We start from the raw sequence: 17,284 nt of genomic DNA, 5'->3' as shown, positions 1-17,284 counted from the left end.
AGGACTTCCCATCTCCAAGCCTGGCCCTCAATCCACTGAGCCAACTAGATGCTTTAAAATAAAGTTCATTCTGGACTTTAGCATTCCTGACATGATTATCACAGTTCAAGGTAGTGATGTTAACGTTCTTCGGAAAGTAGCTGTGAGGAAAGGGCTTTAATAAATACAGTTACCATGCCCACGTAAGTCACTATTGCACATTCATCCTCAGTTGCATGTGCCTTCTTCATTTATATATGTGCATTAAACATTTGTAAACTCATCCAAGAGATTACCTTGCAGTGATGCTGCTTCCTTCAGCTACCCGACTTGTTGGTTTTTCACTGGGAATATTCACAACATATAATCATGCCTCTTGAGACATCTTTCCTTTTAGAGTCTTTGGCCTTTGGGTCTTTCCTCTGAGCTTTTCCCCCAAAAAACCCATTTTCCTAAAAATCTAGGATGCATGTCTTTCTGTTTCCAGTATTTCTTTCCTTGAATACTCCTTTTTTTCTAACCTTTACTTTCTATCTTAGAATCAATACTAAATATTGGTTCCAAGGCAAAAGAGCTAGGCAATGGGGGTTAAATGACTTGGCCAGGGTCACCCAGCTAGGAAGTGTCTGAGGCCAGATTTGAAACCAGGCCCTCCCAACTCCAGCTCTGGCTCTTTATCCACTAAGCCACCTAGCTGCCCACTGAGAATGATCTTGATGGAAAGAAGCTCCCTCCCTGTCAGAAAGTCCCTCTGAAAGTTATAAAGGGCTTTAGAAACATACAGCGGTTTGATTATCTCCTTCCTTCTCTTACTTCTCCATTAGGCTTATGGTTTACCTTCATTTTTTTGGACAGAGTAAGATTAGGACCAGAGTGGTAAGGGCTAGGCAACTGGGGTTAAGTGACCTGCCCAGGGCCACACAGCTAGGAACTGAGGCCACATTTGAACCCAGAACCTCTTGTCTCTGGGCCTGGCTCTCAGTCCCCCAAGCTACCTAGCTGGCTGCCTTGAATATTCTTAACTCTCAGATTACAAAGTCTTTGGCACATCACCAACTAGCTTTCCTTGCTGGTTAAAATTGTCTCGAGCAGCAGCTGTTGTAATTGCTCTCTCTACATTCTAAGTGGTGAAATTATCAGTAAAGCAAGAATGTATCAGATAGTGTGTCTTTGGCAGAATTGCACTTTAACTTGTCATTGTATTTGAAATCTCTTATTGCTACCATATTTTTTTCTTTGTATCAGTCTTGTAAACTGTAACAGGCTGATGGTCTGGTAGCGTGTTGTTCTGTGAACAACATAACTTCTTTTCCCCTTCTGCGATCCTTCCCTATATGCTTTCTATCATGTTTCCCCTCTGAGCCTCATGGATTTTCTTGCCTTTTTTGGTCTATTTACGACCTACTTCTTCTGTCCAGACAAATATGGTAATCCCACCATCGCCATATACCAGCCCAGAATGCCATTATGTCATCTCAGGGATAACTATGAAATTGTATCAACCTGTTTATATTAAAATTTCAAATCCACTTTGGTTATTGCCCATATGCTGTTCATTGACTATGACAGAAATGGTTAAATCTGTTAAGTATTATTCTAAAGGCAGCTGTCTTCCTTATAGTTCCCCACTCCATCTCCTGCAGAGAATTACTGAGCATGTCTTCGGTTAAAGGCTTCTCTATCACCCGTGCTATTCTCCAGACCATTTGTCATTATCATTTTATCCAGGCCTTTCCCCCACCCCTTTCCCTCGGTGTTTGGTTGAAAGCCCCATTGATTAGGTCAATGAGTTCTGGTCCTTTTGAGATAGGCATCATCCATTTCCTGTTATCCCTGTCTTGTTTCTATTCTTAATTCATCCAAAAAAGCCAAATCCCTTGGCTCCAGGGCTATGAGTGAAATCTTCTAGGTTTGTTTTGGTTTTTTTTCCTGAACAATTCATTTGTCCTCACATAAGGCAGTGAGAATGGGTCGATTCCTAGGTTTAAAGTATATTTAAGGAACAGTTAGTGAATAGAGAGCCAGGCCTGGAGAAAGAGAATCCTGAGTTCAAATCAGACTTCAGATACTTCCTGGTTGCTTGATGCCGGGCAAGTCATTTCACCCCCATTGCCTAGCCCTCACCACTCTTCTGCCTTGGAACCAATACTTGGTACTGATTCTAAAACAGAAGGTAAGAGTTTTTAAAAAGGAAAGGAAAGGAAAGGAAAGGAAAGGAAAGGAAAGGAAAGGAAAGGAAAGGAAAGGAAAGGAAAAGAAAGGAAAGGAAAAGAAAGGAAAGGAAAAGATAGGAAAAGAAAGGAAAGGAAAAGATAGGAAAGGAAAAGAAAGGAATGAAGAAAAGAAAAGAAGAAAGAAGAGAAGAGAAAAGAAAAGAAGAGAAGAGAAGAGAAAAGAAGTGTTTAAATAGTTTTAAAGATATTTACCAGCCTGTGAGTTTCATCTTAGATACCTAGACAAGCCAACCACATCAGTTCTCCCCATGTGCTTCTAAACAGGGAGCCCCTGGCCTCCATGGCACATCACTTTCTTCTCAGAGAGGAGACAGAGTCTTCTCATTTTCTGGGGTCTTTGTGTTCCACTCAGTGGATGCTTCTTCAGAAAGTCCAGATTCATCCTCTGCTGACAGAGGTTTTGATGGGGGTAGATCTATTTATTGCCTGCCTCCTTTTTGCCTTCTGTCTTACATTCTTACATTCACCACCCACTCACTACCTCAGATTCTCCAATCCTTTGCTTTGCTTCCTGGTCACCAACTAACCTTCCAGAATTCTTTCTTTCTTCCTATCTAGGAACCTGAGTAGAGAGTCATTGCCGAAACCCTTTCCCCTTACCTCTAGCAAAGGATTAGCTTTACATGGGAAGCCTTCATAATTGGACTACCTACCATCTCAGGAAAGAAGATACACATAACCAAGGCCCTATGCATCACTCGGTTGAGTTCTTTACTGTTCATACTTCCAGAATCTCAAGGCAAATTAACCTAGCTCCTACTTAACCCCCACCCCAACACTTACCTAGAAACTGCTAAGGAAATTGTCTCCACTACTCCCAGAGGTGCCGCTCTTCTATCCCATCTGCTAACCTGACATGGATTCAGTCAGTCAGTCCAATCCATCAGCCAACAAGCATTCATTAATTGCTAACTATACTAGTAATTAGGAAGATGGATTCTTCTATGACCCACCTATAGAATAGCAGAATCTTATCACTGGCTTCCTTGACTTATTAGTTATATTTTCATGTGTATCTTTCTTATATACTCCCCCTCCCTCCAGACTATGAGCTCCTTGAGGACAAGACTGTGTCCTCTGCAGTGTCCAATGTAGTTCCCTTCACAGAGTAGGCACTTAATAAATGAAGTTTGTGGAAAGTAATTGTGGGATGACGGTGTCAGCATCCTTCCATCCTAGTCTTCTCTCTTCCTAGGACTTTTCCCCTTTCGAGTGCCTACTATTCTCATGCTGTTCTGAACCCCTCCTGTCACCAAAGAACACTCTCTCGTCAGCTAATTCACACTAACGTATTAGTGACTGTATCAGCTGGACATTGAAAAGAAGCCTTTAGTGAGTGGGCACCTCCCTGGTGCTATAGAACAGAGATGTCAGTTATGAAGCCTATGGTCTGCTGAGTGATGTTCAAACAGATTGAAGTGTACTTGGAAAATACTTCACACAAAATACATAATATATAATATTAATTTGTGGTTTTCTAAGTCAATATGTGGCCTATCGGAACCCTTCTGCATGGCTTTCTATTTGAATTTGGCACCGCTGCCCCAGAATATAATATCTAGTTGGCATGTTGAGAGCTTGAGTGCAGAGATCCTTAGGTCCTTTCTCAAGTCTGCCATCTACCCAACTGGAGGGTGGGATATGTTATGCTAAGAAAGCTGGTTAGGGGAAAGTAAAAGGGACAGACTGAGAAGAGACATGACCTTTTACCTTCCTCTTTCTCCCTGACAGATTCTTCTGAATTTTACTTCCCTGGATTTATACCGCAGCCGGCTGTGCTGGTATGACTACGTAGAGGTTAGAGACGGGTTTTGGAGAAAAGCTCCCCTCCGAGGTAACCGTGTCCTCCCCTGCCCCATGGTCAAATGAGATAACATATATAAAGTGTCACCTAGCTGCCCATAAGTAAGAATCATGGATTCCAGAAGCAAGAAGGTGTTCTTGTTCAGTTGTGGCCAGCTCTCTTCTTGGCCCCATTTGGGGTTTTCTCAGCTAAGATACTAGAGTGGTTTACCATTTCCTTCTCCAGCTCATTTTACAGATGAGGAACTGGGGCAAAGAGAGTCAAATGACTTGCCCAGGGTCACAAAGCTAAGAAGTATCTGAGGCCAGATTTGAACTCGTGAAGATGACTCTTCCTAATTCCAAGCCCAGTGCTCTGACCACTATCTGGTCTGGTAAAGCACTTTGAAAATATTAAAGTGCTATATAAATGCTAGTTATTATTATTTTTTATCCTTCTTTCTGAGAACTACTCGTTTCTTTCCTTATAGTTTTCCTAAACCCCATGGTGGAACACAGTTCTAAGAATACTCATCAAACTGATTAATATACTAAAATAGAATGAACCCTGGACTCAGCCACAGGAGCTTTTGATTCTAATCCTGGTTCTGATACAACCTTAAGGAAATCACTTAACCTTTGTGGCCATCAGTTTCCTCATCTATAAAGCAGGGGTAATCATGTCTATCCGACCTGCCTGCCAGTGCAGTCAGTGCTTTGGAGAAGTGATAAGATGAGAAAGAGAAAGGCTGGCAGGTTGATTCTTGCTGTATCTATGTACCTTGATGAGACCATCCCAGGTCCAAGGTCTGGTTTCCAGCTTGGCAGTTTCTAGAAGGGAAAGAAATTTGGAATGATTGTGTCATGTAATGGCCCAACAACAGAAAGGAGCCTGGGAAGAAAGAGCATCAAGTAGAGATAGGGTCAGAGCTAAAGAAGAGATGGAAGCTGGAATATCTGGGTGCCCCAAGGCTTGAAAATTATGGCTTCTCAGTGTTGTAACCTACAGGAAACTTTAAGCTTTCCTTATGACACATGGGACAAGACATCTTAAATAAGTATATCCAGGCCGAGGACAGTGGGATTTTCTGATACCGCAAACATGCATTTACAGTCATATTAAAGAATCCCTCGTTGTCTCCTCCTATGTACCGCCTGCTTTCCTGATACCTAGTTTCTAGGTGGATTTATTTTTGCTATTCTCATACCTCTCCCTACCCTTTCACTGCCTGTAGGAAGATTCTGTGGGAGCAAACTCCCTGAACCCATCGTCTCCACTGACAGCCGCCTCTGGGTGGAGTTCCGAAGCAGCAGCAATTGGGTTGGAAAAGGCTTCTTTGCTGTTTATGAAGGTATTCGCAGGGATTGTGCTGTGGGATGGATGAGGCCTGGATGTAAAGAGAAAGCCTTGTCCCTGCCCGCTGAAATTGGCCTCTGCCAGTCAACGTGCAAAACAATTGTACATACAAGCTATAAACAGTATAAATCAGAGGTAGTCTCAGAGAGAAGGTACTAGCTGGGGTAGAGGACTGGGAGAACTGGAAAAGGCCTGCAAAAAGTAGAGCTTGAACTGAGGCGAGAAGTCCAGGAAATCAGGAAGCAGAGAGAGGTAAGGGAGGAGAGCATTCTAAGACAGGAGAGAAAGTCGATGCAAAGGCACAGAATTTTGACACTGAGTTCATGTGAGAGGAGCCAAAAAGAAGGTCGGTGTTGTTGGATCCTAGAATACATGGAGGGAAGAAAAGTGTGAGAAGCCTAGAAAGCCAGGAAGAAGTATGGTTATAAAGCACTTTAAAAGACAAAAGAGGATTTTTTTAAAATTTTAAACATTTATTAATATTTATATTTTAGAAAAGTTAACATGGTTACAAGATTTATGCTCTTACTTTCCCCTTCAACCCCCGACAAAAGAGGATTTTATATTTGATCCGGGAGGCAATAAGGAGACTCCTTATTAACAGGGAATAATAGGGAACCACTTTGCCTTGGGGAAAAGAGAGACAAATGCAGAACCTATAAGAAAACAAATGAGGAATGGAATTGGACAGAAGTATCAGAGAAGCTGAAGTGGATAGGAAGTTAAAAGATACAGAGGAAATAAAAGATTATGGAGAAGAGAATCCAGGGGAATCTCAGACCTCTAGAAATGGCAGGATCTGGGGAATTGAGGAAACCAGAAAGGGGCAAGTCCAATAGAATAGGGAATTATCATGAATTTTGAGAATCCAGGAAGGCAAGGAAGGTCAAACACCCCACCAGGTAGAGTGAGGTCCTCTCCACTATTATTCTGACTTCCTCCACCCATACCATTTGCAGCTATCTGTGGGGGTGATGTAAAGAAGGACAATGGCCATATTCAGTCACCCAATTACCCAGATGACTACCGACCCAGCAAAGTCTGTATTTGGCGGATCCAGGTGTCTGAGGGCTTCCACGTGGGGCTTACTTTCCAGTCCTTTGAGGTATGGTGCTGAGTCTCAGAACAAGGGACCAACCTAGTTGTGGGAAATGATGGCCTTCTAAACCTATATAGCCCTTTTCTCTCTCTTTTAAGACAATCAATGCCCACCTACTTTCCTCCTGGTTCTTTTGATCACCCCACCCCTGGAGCCCTCTTCATAATTCTTTTTTTTTAAAACCCTTCTGTTCTGTTTTAGAATTAATACTAGGTATTATTACTGGGTAATAACAATAATCCTAGGTAGATTCCAAGGCAGAAGAGCCGTAAGGGCTAAATAATTGGGGTTAAGTGACTTGCCCAGGGTCACACAGCTAGGAAGTAAGTGAGGTTAGATTTGAATCCAAGACCTCCCATCTCCAGGCATGACTCTCTATCCACTGAGCCAACTAGTCCTGCCCCTTACTTCATAGTTTCAAGTCCATCTCTTCTACCTCTCCAAGAGTCTGGCTGGGTACAGGTTCCTATGGCATCTGGAAACTCCTCCTCCCAACCCAGTTTCTACCCCTGATCTCCCCTCCAGATTGAACGTCATGACAGCTGTGCCTATGACTACCTGGAGGTACGGGATGGAAACAGTGAGACCAGCACTCTGATTGGACGATACTGCGGGTATGAGAAACCAGATGACATCAAGAGCACATCTAGCCGTCTCTGGCTCAAGTTTGTCTCCGATGGATCCATCAACAAAGCTGGCTTTGCTGTCAACTTTTTCAAAGGTGCCTCCCTCCTTCCTTCTACCCAGACCCTGTGGTGCCCATATCTGGAGTACCTGCCTGCCAGGGTAGTAAGGATCAAATGACAGGCTTGGTGGAAAACACTTTGCAAACCTTAAACTGATATAGAATTGTGAGTTATTGTATAATTATTCCTTCCCCACTGTCCATCAGTCCCTGCAATATACATGGATCTATTAAGTATCAATTCTAAGGCAGAAGAGTGGTAAGGGCTAGATAATTGGAGTTAAGTGACTTGTCCAGGGTCACACAGCTGGAAAGTGTCTGAGGCCAGATTTGAACTTAGGACCTCCCATCTCCAGTTCTGGGGCTCTATCCACTGAGTCACCTAGCTGCCTCTCCAAATACATCTTTACTGAATCAAATTGGCACTTGAGAAACATAAAACACAATTCATACTCTCAGGAATTCATTCTCCAGTTGGAGAGACAAGATGAATGCACCATGAAAAGGGAACCAATAATACAAAACTTAAATGGTCTAAGTAAGACATAAAAACAGTTGACATTTATACAAGGTGTTCCAAAAATCTTAGTGCAAAAAGCATTAATAGCTTACTTAAGATTTTTTTTTAAGTAAAAAAAATCTTACCTTCCATCTTAGAATTAATACTAAGTATTGGTTCCATGGCAGAAAAGTGGTAAGGGCTAGGCAATGGGGGTTAAGTGACTTGCCCAGGGTCACACAGTTAGGAAGGGTCTGAAGCCAGAGAGAGCAGCAACACTTGCTGCTTCCCCATTCCATTTAGAATTCTCCAGCCCTGCTTGCTAAGCCTCCCGACTAATCTTAAACATCTTATTAATTTATCTTATAATTGAAGTCATATTTGAACCCAGGACCTCCCATCTCTAGGCCTAGCTCTCAATCTATTGAGCCACCCAGCTACCCCAAGGATATTTTTTAAATTTTTTTTAGTTATATGTAGAAACAATCTTTGACAATTATTTTTTGACATTTTAGATAGAATTCAAGTTTTTTCCCTCCTTCCTGAGACGATAAATGATCTGATATAGGCTATATCTATACTTTCGTGATATATATTTCCATTTTGCTCATGTCATGATTACTTAAGTTTTAAAAACCAGATGAAGGGAGTGGCTATTAAAGCTTAAAACTTCACTAAGACTTTTAGGATATTCTGTAAATAGGTCTTTAATGTTTACAAAGGGCTTTACATACAAACATTTATTCTTCCTGACAGTTCAATGAGGTTGGTTTTTATTTTTGTTTTTTGGGTTTTTTTGGTAATTAGTCTTATCTGACTCTTCATGACTCCATTTGGGATTTTCTTGGCAGAGATGCTGAAGCGGTTTACCATTTCCTTTTCCAGCTCATTTTACAGATGAGAAAACTGAGGCAGATAGGGTTAAGTGACTTGTCCAAGTTAAGTAAGGAAGTATCTAAGGCTGAATTTAAACTCAAACCCTCCTGACTCTTATCTATTGTGCCCCCTAGCTGCCCATGAGGTTGCTACTGCAGGGATTATCATCCCCATCAGGAAGTTTAAGGAGACACATTCAGAGAGGTTTAGTGATTTGCCCAGGGTCACATACCAAGTAACCGTCAGAGGTCCGATTTCAGCCCAGGTGTCCCTTGACTCCAAGTCCAGCAGCCTTTCCAGTATACCATGTTCCCTTTCAGTGCAGGATACACTCAGCGCCAACTGACGGGTATACCCATTGACTGCAGTGCCCATACCTGGAGTGCCTGCCTGCCAGGGTTGTAAGGATCAAGTAACAGGCTTGGTGGAAAGCCCTTTGCAAACGTTAAACTGATGACACGGGAACACTCCTGGACTAGGAGTGCAGAGAAAGGAGAGGTCATTGTGGTGAGAGTAGTTAGGGAAAGCTTCCTGAATGGTCAGTGCCGCTAAATTAGACACACCTGTCATATATACACACGGGCACACGCAATGTACATGGACACACATCCACGTCCGCAGGTTTTCTGTCTCACTCTCTCACAGCCGCTGCCCTCATCTCTGTGCCCCTAAGTAGCAGGAGTTCTTAACTTGAGATCTATGAATGTGGATGGAAGAAAATTCCATCTTGATTTTCACTCACCGTTGGTTCTCTTTGTAATGGCATGGGCTTGATTTCATGCATTTAAAAGCCTCCTTCTGAGAAGGGGTCCGTGACACGTGACACTTCCTCCTAAGGGATCCCTTTGTCTTCTCCCTGGGGAGCTGTCAGGGAGTCGGGGGCTGTCAGGAGCTCCTCACTTTGCTCCATCCCCCACTTGGATTAGATGTGATTCTTGGGCATGTCTAGGATGTGACAAAACCAGGGGGAGCTGTCTCCCTCCCAAGCACAGAAAAGTAGGGCAGATAAGTGAAGAAAGAGCTTGATCTGCAGAAAGGAATAAAGACAGCATTTGAAAGGGTTCAGAAGAGTTTGGGGAAGGGGCCTTTTGGGAGGCTCAGTGGGTAGACATGGGAAGCCCTGGGTGCAAATTTGTGACCCTGGGCAAGTCACCTAATCATCATTGCCTAGCTCTTACCGCTCTTCTGCCTTAGAACCAACACACAGTATTGATTCTAAAACAGAAGGTTAAGGTTTTTTAAAAAGAAGAGGCTTTTGAAAGCTAGGCTTCTCTACAACCTCAAAGCGATGGGGACCTCAGTCACAAGGTTTAACTCATGATTCTCTTTTCTCTCCTTCACCAGAGGTGGACGAGTGCTCCCGGCCCAACCGAGGAGGCTGTGAGCAGCGATGTCTCAACACTCTAGGCAGTTATAAATGCAGCTGTGACCCAGGCTATGAGCTGGCTCCAGACAAGCGTCGCTGTGAAGGTAGGTGGCGTGCCATCGCCACAGTCACACACACCCCCATCTCTATTCCCTCTGATGCCCAGAAATTAACTTCTTGTCAGTAATCATTCCCGATAGCCCTTGGACCAGTGCCTTCCCTGAAGAGCTGGGAGCTTTGGTCTATGACTCTATGTTAGTGCTCCTAAAGATTTCTGTAGGCTTTTGCTTTGACACCCCAACTCTCAACCCCATCCCCATCCAGTCCTGGCTGCCTGGGCTTGTGGAGCCACCAAGCATTTCCCTTTGCATTCCCCCGGGGGGTTGGGGGGGATGGCAGCCAGCATCCCAGTCATGCCCAAGCTGGGGCTTCGCTCTGCCATGCTCTTTCCTCACTCCCAGGTCAGAGACCTTTGGTATATGATAACTTCTCTAATCCAATCTTCCCCATACCCTCCACCCCATAGCTGCCTGTGGTGGTTTTCTTACCAAACTCAATGGCTCCATCACCAGCCCAGGGTGGCCCAAGGAGTACCCCCCCAATAAGAACTGTATCTGGCAACTTGTGGCACCTACCCAGTACCGAATCTCCTTACAATTTGACTTCTTCGAAACAGAGGGAAATGATGTAAGTACTATCTCCAGCGCTCGGGGGCAGGGCAGGACAAAGAAATCATGCCCCATTCTTCTATGCCCATATCCTTCTTTTTAAAATCTTATTTATTTTTTAAACTCTTACTTTCCTTCCTAGAATTAATATTAAGTATTGGTTCTAAGACAAGAGAGGATTGGGCAACTGGAGTTTAAGGGACTTGCCCAGGGTGACACAGCTAGGAAGTATCTGGGGTCATATTTGAACCCAGGACCTTCTATTTCCAGGTCTGATGCTCTATCCATTGACCCATCTAGCTGGCCATGCTATCTTATTTAAAAGATGTTTCTTGAATGCTGATTCTGTTCTTTCCAAATAGCGTCGCTGGATTTCAAACCTAATGCTCAAAGGTCAAAGGATTTGAGTTCAAAGCTCATCTCTGATATTTTTGTTACAAGTCATTTAATCTCCCTGAATTTCAGTTTATAAAATGAAGGCATTGGGCTAACATGTCCTTTGATGCCCCTTTCAGCTTCAGATCTCTGATCTTATAAAGTGGTTATCTAGTCTCTGCATGATGACCTCCTTTCATGGGGAACTCACTACCTTACAAAGTATCAAACTGAAGTCACTGCCTTTCTGAATTCCCCATCTTGCTCCCAGTTTCCCCCTCTGGGGCCAAACAGAACAGATTATCATCCACATGACAGCCCTTCTAATACTAGAAAGAGCCTATCATGGCCCAGGCCACTGTCCCAACCCCCTGTTCCTTCAGCAACCCCAAACTGTAAACTTCTTAAGAATAGAGCTCATGTTTTATAAACCAATCAAATATTTTGTGGGCCTGCTATGTGCTAGAGGCTTTCAGAGACATAAAATCAAAATGTAGGTGGCACCGTCAAGTTCCTTAGTCCCCATGACCTAGCCCTTACCAATCTTCGGTCTTGGAACTAATACTTAGTATTGATTCTAAGACAGAAGGTAAGAGTTTTAAAAAAAAAAACCAGTATGTTTAGTCCTTGGTTGGGGGCCTAGATCCCTTTTAGCTCTCCAGGGCAGAGGCTTTTTCACTCTTCTTGGGTCATAGACCTCCGTGGCAGTCAGATGAAACCTATGGACCCTTTTCTCAGAATCATGTTTTTAAATATTTGAAGGAAATGCTAAATTTCAATTAGAATTTAGTGAAAATAAAGAAGCAATTATTTTCCCCATCAATTCATGAACACCCTGAAATCAATCCCTGGTCCCCTGGGAAGGGGGGATGTGGACTTCAGTTTAAGGACCCCTGCCTTGCTGGCTCAGAGCATAAGTAGCTGGCTGAGAGCTAGATGCATTCAGGAAGGGGGGTTTTCTTGGAAAGGGGAACTTAAGCCAAACCCTTTGGGGCAGGTGTGCAAGTATGACTTTGTGGAAGTGAGAAGCGGACTGACAGCGGATTCCAAACTTCACGGCAAGTTCTGCGGTGCCGAAAAACCCGAGGTGATAACCTCCCAGTACAACAATATGCGAGTGGAGTTTAAGTCGGACAACACTGTCTCCAAGAAGGGCTTCAAGGCTCACTTCTTCTCAGGTAACACTGGCATCCCCTGCCCCAGGATCCAACGTCACACTTCTCCCATCATGCCTAGAGGGCAAATCTGTTCTTCCCCTCTTACTCCCTTGACTCTCCTGGGCCCCCACCTTTAGGAGGAGATGACAATCTGTCTTTGAGCTCTCGTGGTTGAGAGCCTGGCATGTGGGGATTTCCTGCCCTCCACCCCTCCAGGGGCAGAGTCAGCCTTCTCCCCGCTGTATGCCTTTTGGAGCTGATGCTCTTTTGAGGCTTCAGGCAATAGGTCTCCCTCCACCTTTGGCTGGTGGCTAGGCCACTTGCCAAACTCTATGCGAGCTAAGCTGGTTCATTACAGGGATTTAAGAAAGAAGAGAAAGGCAGTGTAGTAGAGTAGCCAGGAGACTGATGATCTTAGAGGCACAAAACCTGGGTTCAGGTGTTACCTCTGTCACATGTGGGCTTGGTAATCCATAACCTCTTAATGTCCCTAACAACCCTTCAGGGCTCGAAGTGATGGATGAGTTGGGGATTTGCATTGGTGGAGAGTTTCTCTGCCAGAGAGTTCCCCACATTGATGAAATCACAGGCCCTGAAGAGGGGGGGGAAGGAGATGATTAGGCATCTCCACCCTAACATAAAACCTTCCCTGTCCCCAATCTGCCCACAAATGAGGGAGTGCCAAATGAAGACACATCACAATAGTAAGTAAGTATTTACTAAAATGCTTATAATATTCAAAGCACTGTCCTTGTTCCTTTTATATCCTTCAGTTCCAGGCCAATCTATTCTAGGATTGTCCCCTTGTTGCTGAGATATGGCTGCTAGGAATTCCAGAACAATGCCCCTCCATCTTCCCCTCCTGCCTAGCATTTCAGGGAATCTATGAATAAGTATTTGTTGGGGCAGCCAGGGTGCTCAGTGGATAGAGCACCAGGCCTGGAGTTAGAAGGACCTGGATTCAAATCTGACTTCAGACACTTCTTAGCTGTGGGACCCTGGGCAAATCGCTTAAACCCATTTGCTAGCGCTTGTCTTTCTGTCTTAGAGTTGTTGCTAAGAAAGTAACAATTTAGAATAAAAAAAATTTAATGAGTCCCTACTACGTGCTCCATCTCAAGCTAGATGCCTTTTGGAGATGGGATAAGCATGTAAGACGGGCTTCTGGTCTCAGATTTACAAGATTTACAAAGAGAAAAGACAGACACATATGAAACAGAAAACAGTTGAAAATACCATATATTACCCAAAGTTAAATTGTAAAAGATGTCCTAAAGGTGCTCTAGGATAGGAAGAACCATGTAGCTTCAAGCCAGTGATCTTAGAGGAAGTTGGACTTGACTTGAGCCCCACAAGCAATTTTCATCCCTTCCTATATATCCATTCTCTTCCACCTCCCACTCCCCTCCTAGATAAGAGGGCTCAGAAGGCCAAGCCAGCAACTTCCCTATGCAGTGCCTTATGGTAGAGGGGAGAGGTGAGGGCAGGTGTCCAGAGGGATATTATCTGCTTCCCCATCCCCACCCTACACGAGCCATATTCCCTTTGTCCATCCCCGCCCCAATCCTGTGCCTCCCTACCTTTTTCCCCCTAAGCCCCAGTGCGCTACATTCTCCCAATACCACCAGTTGACTTCGCCCAGCTCTTGAAGGTCCTTTTCCCTTGCCTGCCCCACCTGGCTACCACACACCTGCTTCGTCTGCCCTGTCCTGCTTGGCATTGCCAACTGTACTGCTCTGCTTAAAGCACTCCATGTCCCACCCTCGTCCCACCCACCCCCACCTTTCCTGTTGCTTGCCAAGATGCCCCTTGATGCAACATGTACCAGACTGTTTCCTTATCCAAATCATATATAACTGTGCTGGTGCCTGAAAACTAATGGGAGTAGCCAGAAGTGACATTGAGCCCAGTCAGGGCATGATATGACCCTAGGGAATAACCATTACCTGCTTACTCTTGTCTCTCTCTGTATTTCTATTACTGTGGTCTTATGAAATGGGGGAAAGGGTGTTCTTAAAACCCAAATCCATTTGGCCTGGATGCCAGGGTTGGCAGCCCAAGGATGGCTTCCTTTGGCTCAGTGATGCCCCACCCTGCCTTTGGTTGCAAGAGACCTACTGAAGAGCTTTGGCTGGAGGGGTCTTCCACTGGTGCTGAGGGCATGGGGTGGCTGGCTTTGGAACCCCACGACTGGGGATCTTTGAACCATTCGGACACTCACAAGGAGACTCTAGGCTGAGAAGCAGAAGACCCTGGAAGAATTTCATTTCAATCTCAGCAAGATGCCAAGGGGCTTGCAGGCACTGCAGGGTGAGTGGAGTCTCCTCATTCAGGCACATGTCAATCCTCTCTTTGCCCTTGACACTCTCACTGTTTCCCTTCCCCTGGCTCAAAGGGGAGGCTCCCTCTCATCCCCACACCCCAAAAGCCAGAGTCCAAATACATCATAATTCTCATCAGCCCATGGAACCTAGCTTTCCCAGCTGCCCTCCAAATCAGTTTGAGAATAGAGAATAAGAAGAATCTAGAGTCCCCTAAAAATATATCTTCCTTCTTCTTCTTTGGGCCTGGCTTGTCCTAGTATCTAGGAAACGAGCCCAGAGGCTTCTGTGAATTTTCTTCAGGGATTTCCCCACTATTGATACCATGTATATTTTCTGAAGTCCCTTCTATAGAGCCTCAGGCACTCTGCCCAGGAGTCCTCCCGTTAGCTTCAGCAAGAGTTCCAAGGAGATAGAGGCTGAGCCCACAGTCAGAGCTGAATGATCTGATAAAAGCTTCCCCTCAGTAGTACTGGTGGTGGAGGGTCTCTATCTTACTCACTTCGCTGGGCATCCCTTTGAACTCTCTTGTTCCTGAACTCCAGTGACTATTGGAGAACAGAGTTAGTTCCATGTAACTTCCCTTTCTGTCTGCTCCAGCCATGAGGCCCCCCTCCAACTTTAAGAACTTTAAGCAAGGACTGGCACCCCAGGGTCTCTAAATTCATGGCCTGAGAGCCTACTGACCCTTCCCAGCCAAGAGATTGCAAGTGGATGAGAGAGAGAGAGGAGAGTGTATACATGTGTTTGTCTGGATGTGTATATGTTTCTATCTATGCTTCTATTTGAATGTGAATCTGTATCCATTTGTATATCTACATGAATGTCAGTGATTCAGTGCTGTGGGCATGTCTGTGAGTATCTGAACATCTTGGTGAACGTATAGCAGTATGACTAGGATGCTCTATAGACCCAGCAGGTAGACTAAAAGAACAAATTAGGTTATCTCAGAGAAACTGTCTCTCCTTCCTTCCCTCTATTCCTCCCTTCCTTGCTTCCTTCCATCCTTTCTTCCTTCCTTCCATCTTTCCCTTCTTCCTTCCTTCTCTTCCCTCCTTCTACCTCTCCTTCCTCCCTTCTTTCCTTCCTCTCCTCCTTCATTCCTTCCTTCTTTCCCTTCTTCCTTCCTCCCTCCTTCCCTCTTCTTTCCTCCTTCCCTCTTCTTTCCTCCTTCCTTCCTTTTTTCCTTCCTTCCTTCTTTCCTTCCTTCCCTACATCCCTCCCTTCATTTCTTCCTTCCCTTGTTCCCCAAATCAATTTTTCTCATTTTGCTCCTGCCCAAGACTCCCTGGTTGTCTGGTGCAGCAGGTCCTCCTGACAGCTTCTCCTCAGGGCTGGAAAACATTTCCCTGCCTTCCTTGCCAGGATCTCCCTTTCTATGCCATGGTTGCTGCACTCCTTGCTTCTCTCTTGTGACCTGGCTGTACTTGGATATGGCTGTCCTGCATGTCCCTGACACTCCCTACCCCACCCCTTCCCTCCCCAGCCCCTGTTTAACATGCTTCTGAGATCCTGGATGTGGTTTTCACCTGCTCTCCTTTCCTGACCCCTACCTCTCCCTCCCTTTCCCCTTGGTCCCTTTTGTCCTTCTCTCTCTCATTTCAGAAAAAAGGCCATCACTGCAGCCACCTCGGGGACGCCCCCAGCCGTTCAAAAACCGAATGCAGAAAAGAAACCGGACCCCACAGTGAGGCCAGTGTGGCCTTTCCAGCCTGTTTGTTACTCAGGAACTCCACCTTGGAAGAAAGGGGGGGCTATGAGCCCCCCCACCCACACCTCAACTCCTTTGTTCCCTCCATTCTGGCCTACATCTCCTTGCCCCCCTGCCATGGCCGGACAGAACTGGTGCTCTCCTCTTCCCCCCTCCCCCTGGGTGCTTCCCCACCCTACCCCCTCCCATTTTGATGGTGTCTGTGACATTTCCTGTTGTGAAGTAAAAGAGGGACCCCTGTGTCCTGCTCCTTTCTCTTGCAGTCTGCTTGTCCATGTGTCTGTTTTTCCACTTGTCCGTCTGTCCAGTAAGCAGGTAATGGTAGGGGATCCCCACGTCGGTCATTTGCATTTCCCTACTCCCCCGTCCCACTTTCTGCCTCGTACCTACCTTCTCTCCCCACATCATGGATGATTCCTGGGCTGCACAACTAGGCCTCCCACATCTGGTTGCTACTTAATGCTCTGACCTCTGGATCCCATAACCTCAGCTTGCCCTTGCCCTCAGGGAGAGGAAAGCCTGGACTCTCCTCCCACCCACAGGAGTATAGCCCTTCACCTCCTCCCTGCCCTGGCCCTGCCATGCCTGCCCCCAGCCCACAGAGAGGGCTTTGTGTTGTGTTTGCTCTCTCTCCCACACAGACAAGGATGAGTGTTCCAAAGACAATGGTGGATGCCAGCAGGACTGCGTTAACACCTTCGGCAGCTACGAGTGCCAGTGCCGAAGTGGTTTCGTCCTCCATGACAACAAGCATGACTGTAAGGAAGGTAAGGAGGGTCCAGAACAGGAGACGCCAAGGCTCCGGGCAGAAGCAGCCGACACCGCTATCCTGGTACCTGAGGGGATAGGCAAGAGAGAAGAGGCTGGGATTTGTGCTGGTCCAGGCAGCTTGGGGGAACCATACTGCACTGAGCGCTGGTCCTGCAGTCTGGAACACCTGAATTCAAATCCAGCTTCAGATGCTTACTACCTTTGTAATCCTGGGAAGTCACTTAACCTCTGTGCTGGCCTCAGTTTTCTCATCTGTAAAATAGGGATCATAACAACACCTACATCATCTCCTGGGATTTTTGTGAGGTTCAAAATGAGATAATATTTGTAAAGTGCACAGTGCCTGGCACTTAATAAATAGTAGGTGCTTAATAAATGCTTATTTCCTTCCTTCTTGGTAAAAG

The 17,284-nt window shown here is 45.4% G+C and overlaps 1 protein-coding gene across 2 annotated transcripts in view; it reads left to right on the top strand.

Moving 5' to 3' along the window:
• The window catches only part of BMP1 (bone morphogenetic protein 1), a 59,669-nt gene extending 42,836 nt beyond the window's left edge, over positions 1 to 16,833 (top strand). For both annotated transcript variants that reach the window (XM_044663486.1, XM_044663487.1), the window contains 8 exons: positions 3,945 to 4,047; positions 5,231 to 5,347; positions 6,312 to 6,457; positions 6,977 to 7,172; positions 9,856 to 9,981; positions 10,404 to 10,564; positions 11,918 to 12,098; positions 16,004 to 16,833. In XM_044663486.1, coding sequence (XP_044519421.1) covers positions 3,945 to 4,047; positions 5,231 to 5,347; positions 6,312 to 6,457; positions 6,977 to 7,172; positions 9,856 to 9,981; positions 10,404 to 10,564; positions 11,918 to 12,098; positions 16,004 to 16,089 — 1,116 coding nt within the window. In that variant the 3' untranslated portion in view covers positions 16,090 to 16,833. The remainder of the gene's footprint in view (positions 1 to 3,944; positions 4,048 to 5,230; positions 5,348 to 6,311; positions 6,458 to 6,976; positions 7,173 to 9,855; positions 9,982 to 10,403; positions 10,565 to 11,917; positions 12,099 to 16,003) is intronic.
• The last annotated feature ends 451 nt before the right edge of the window (positions 16,834 to 17,284 follow it).

This window comes from Gracilinanus agilis, chromosome 2 (genome assembly GCF_016433145.1).
Source record: "Gracilinanus agilis isolate LMUSP501 chromosome 2, AgileGrace, whole genome shotgun sequence".
Lineage (NCBI taxonomy): Eukaryota > Metazoa > Chordata > Mammalia > Didelphimorphia > Didelphidae > Gracilinanus > Gracilinanus agilis.
The sequence above is the reverse complement of the archived record's forward strand: the minus strand, read 5'-3'. Positions and strand labels throughout refer to the sequence as shown.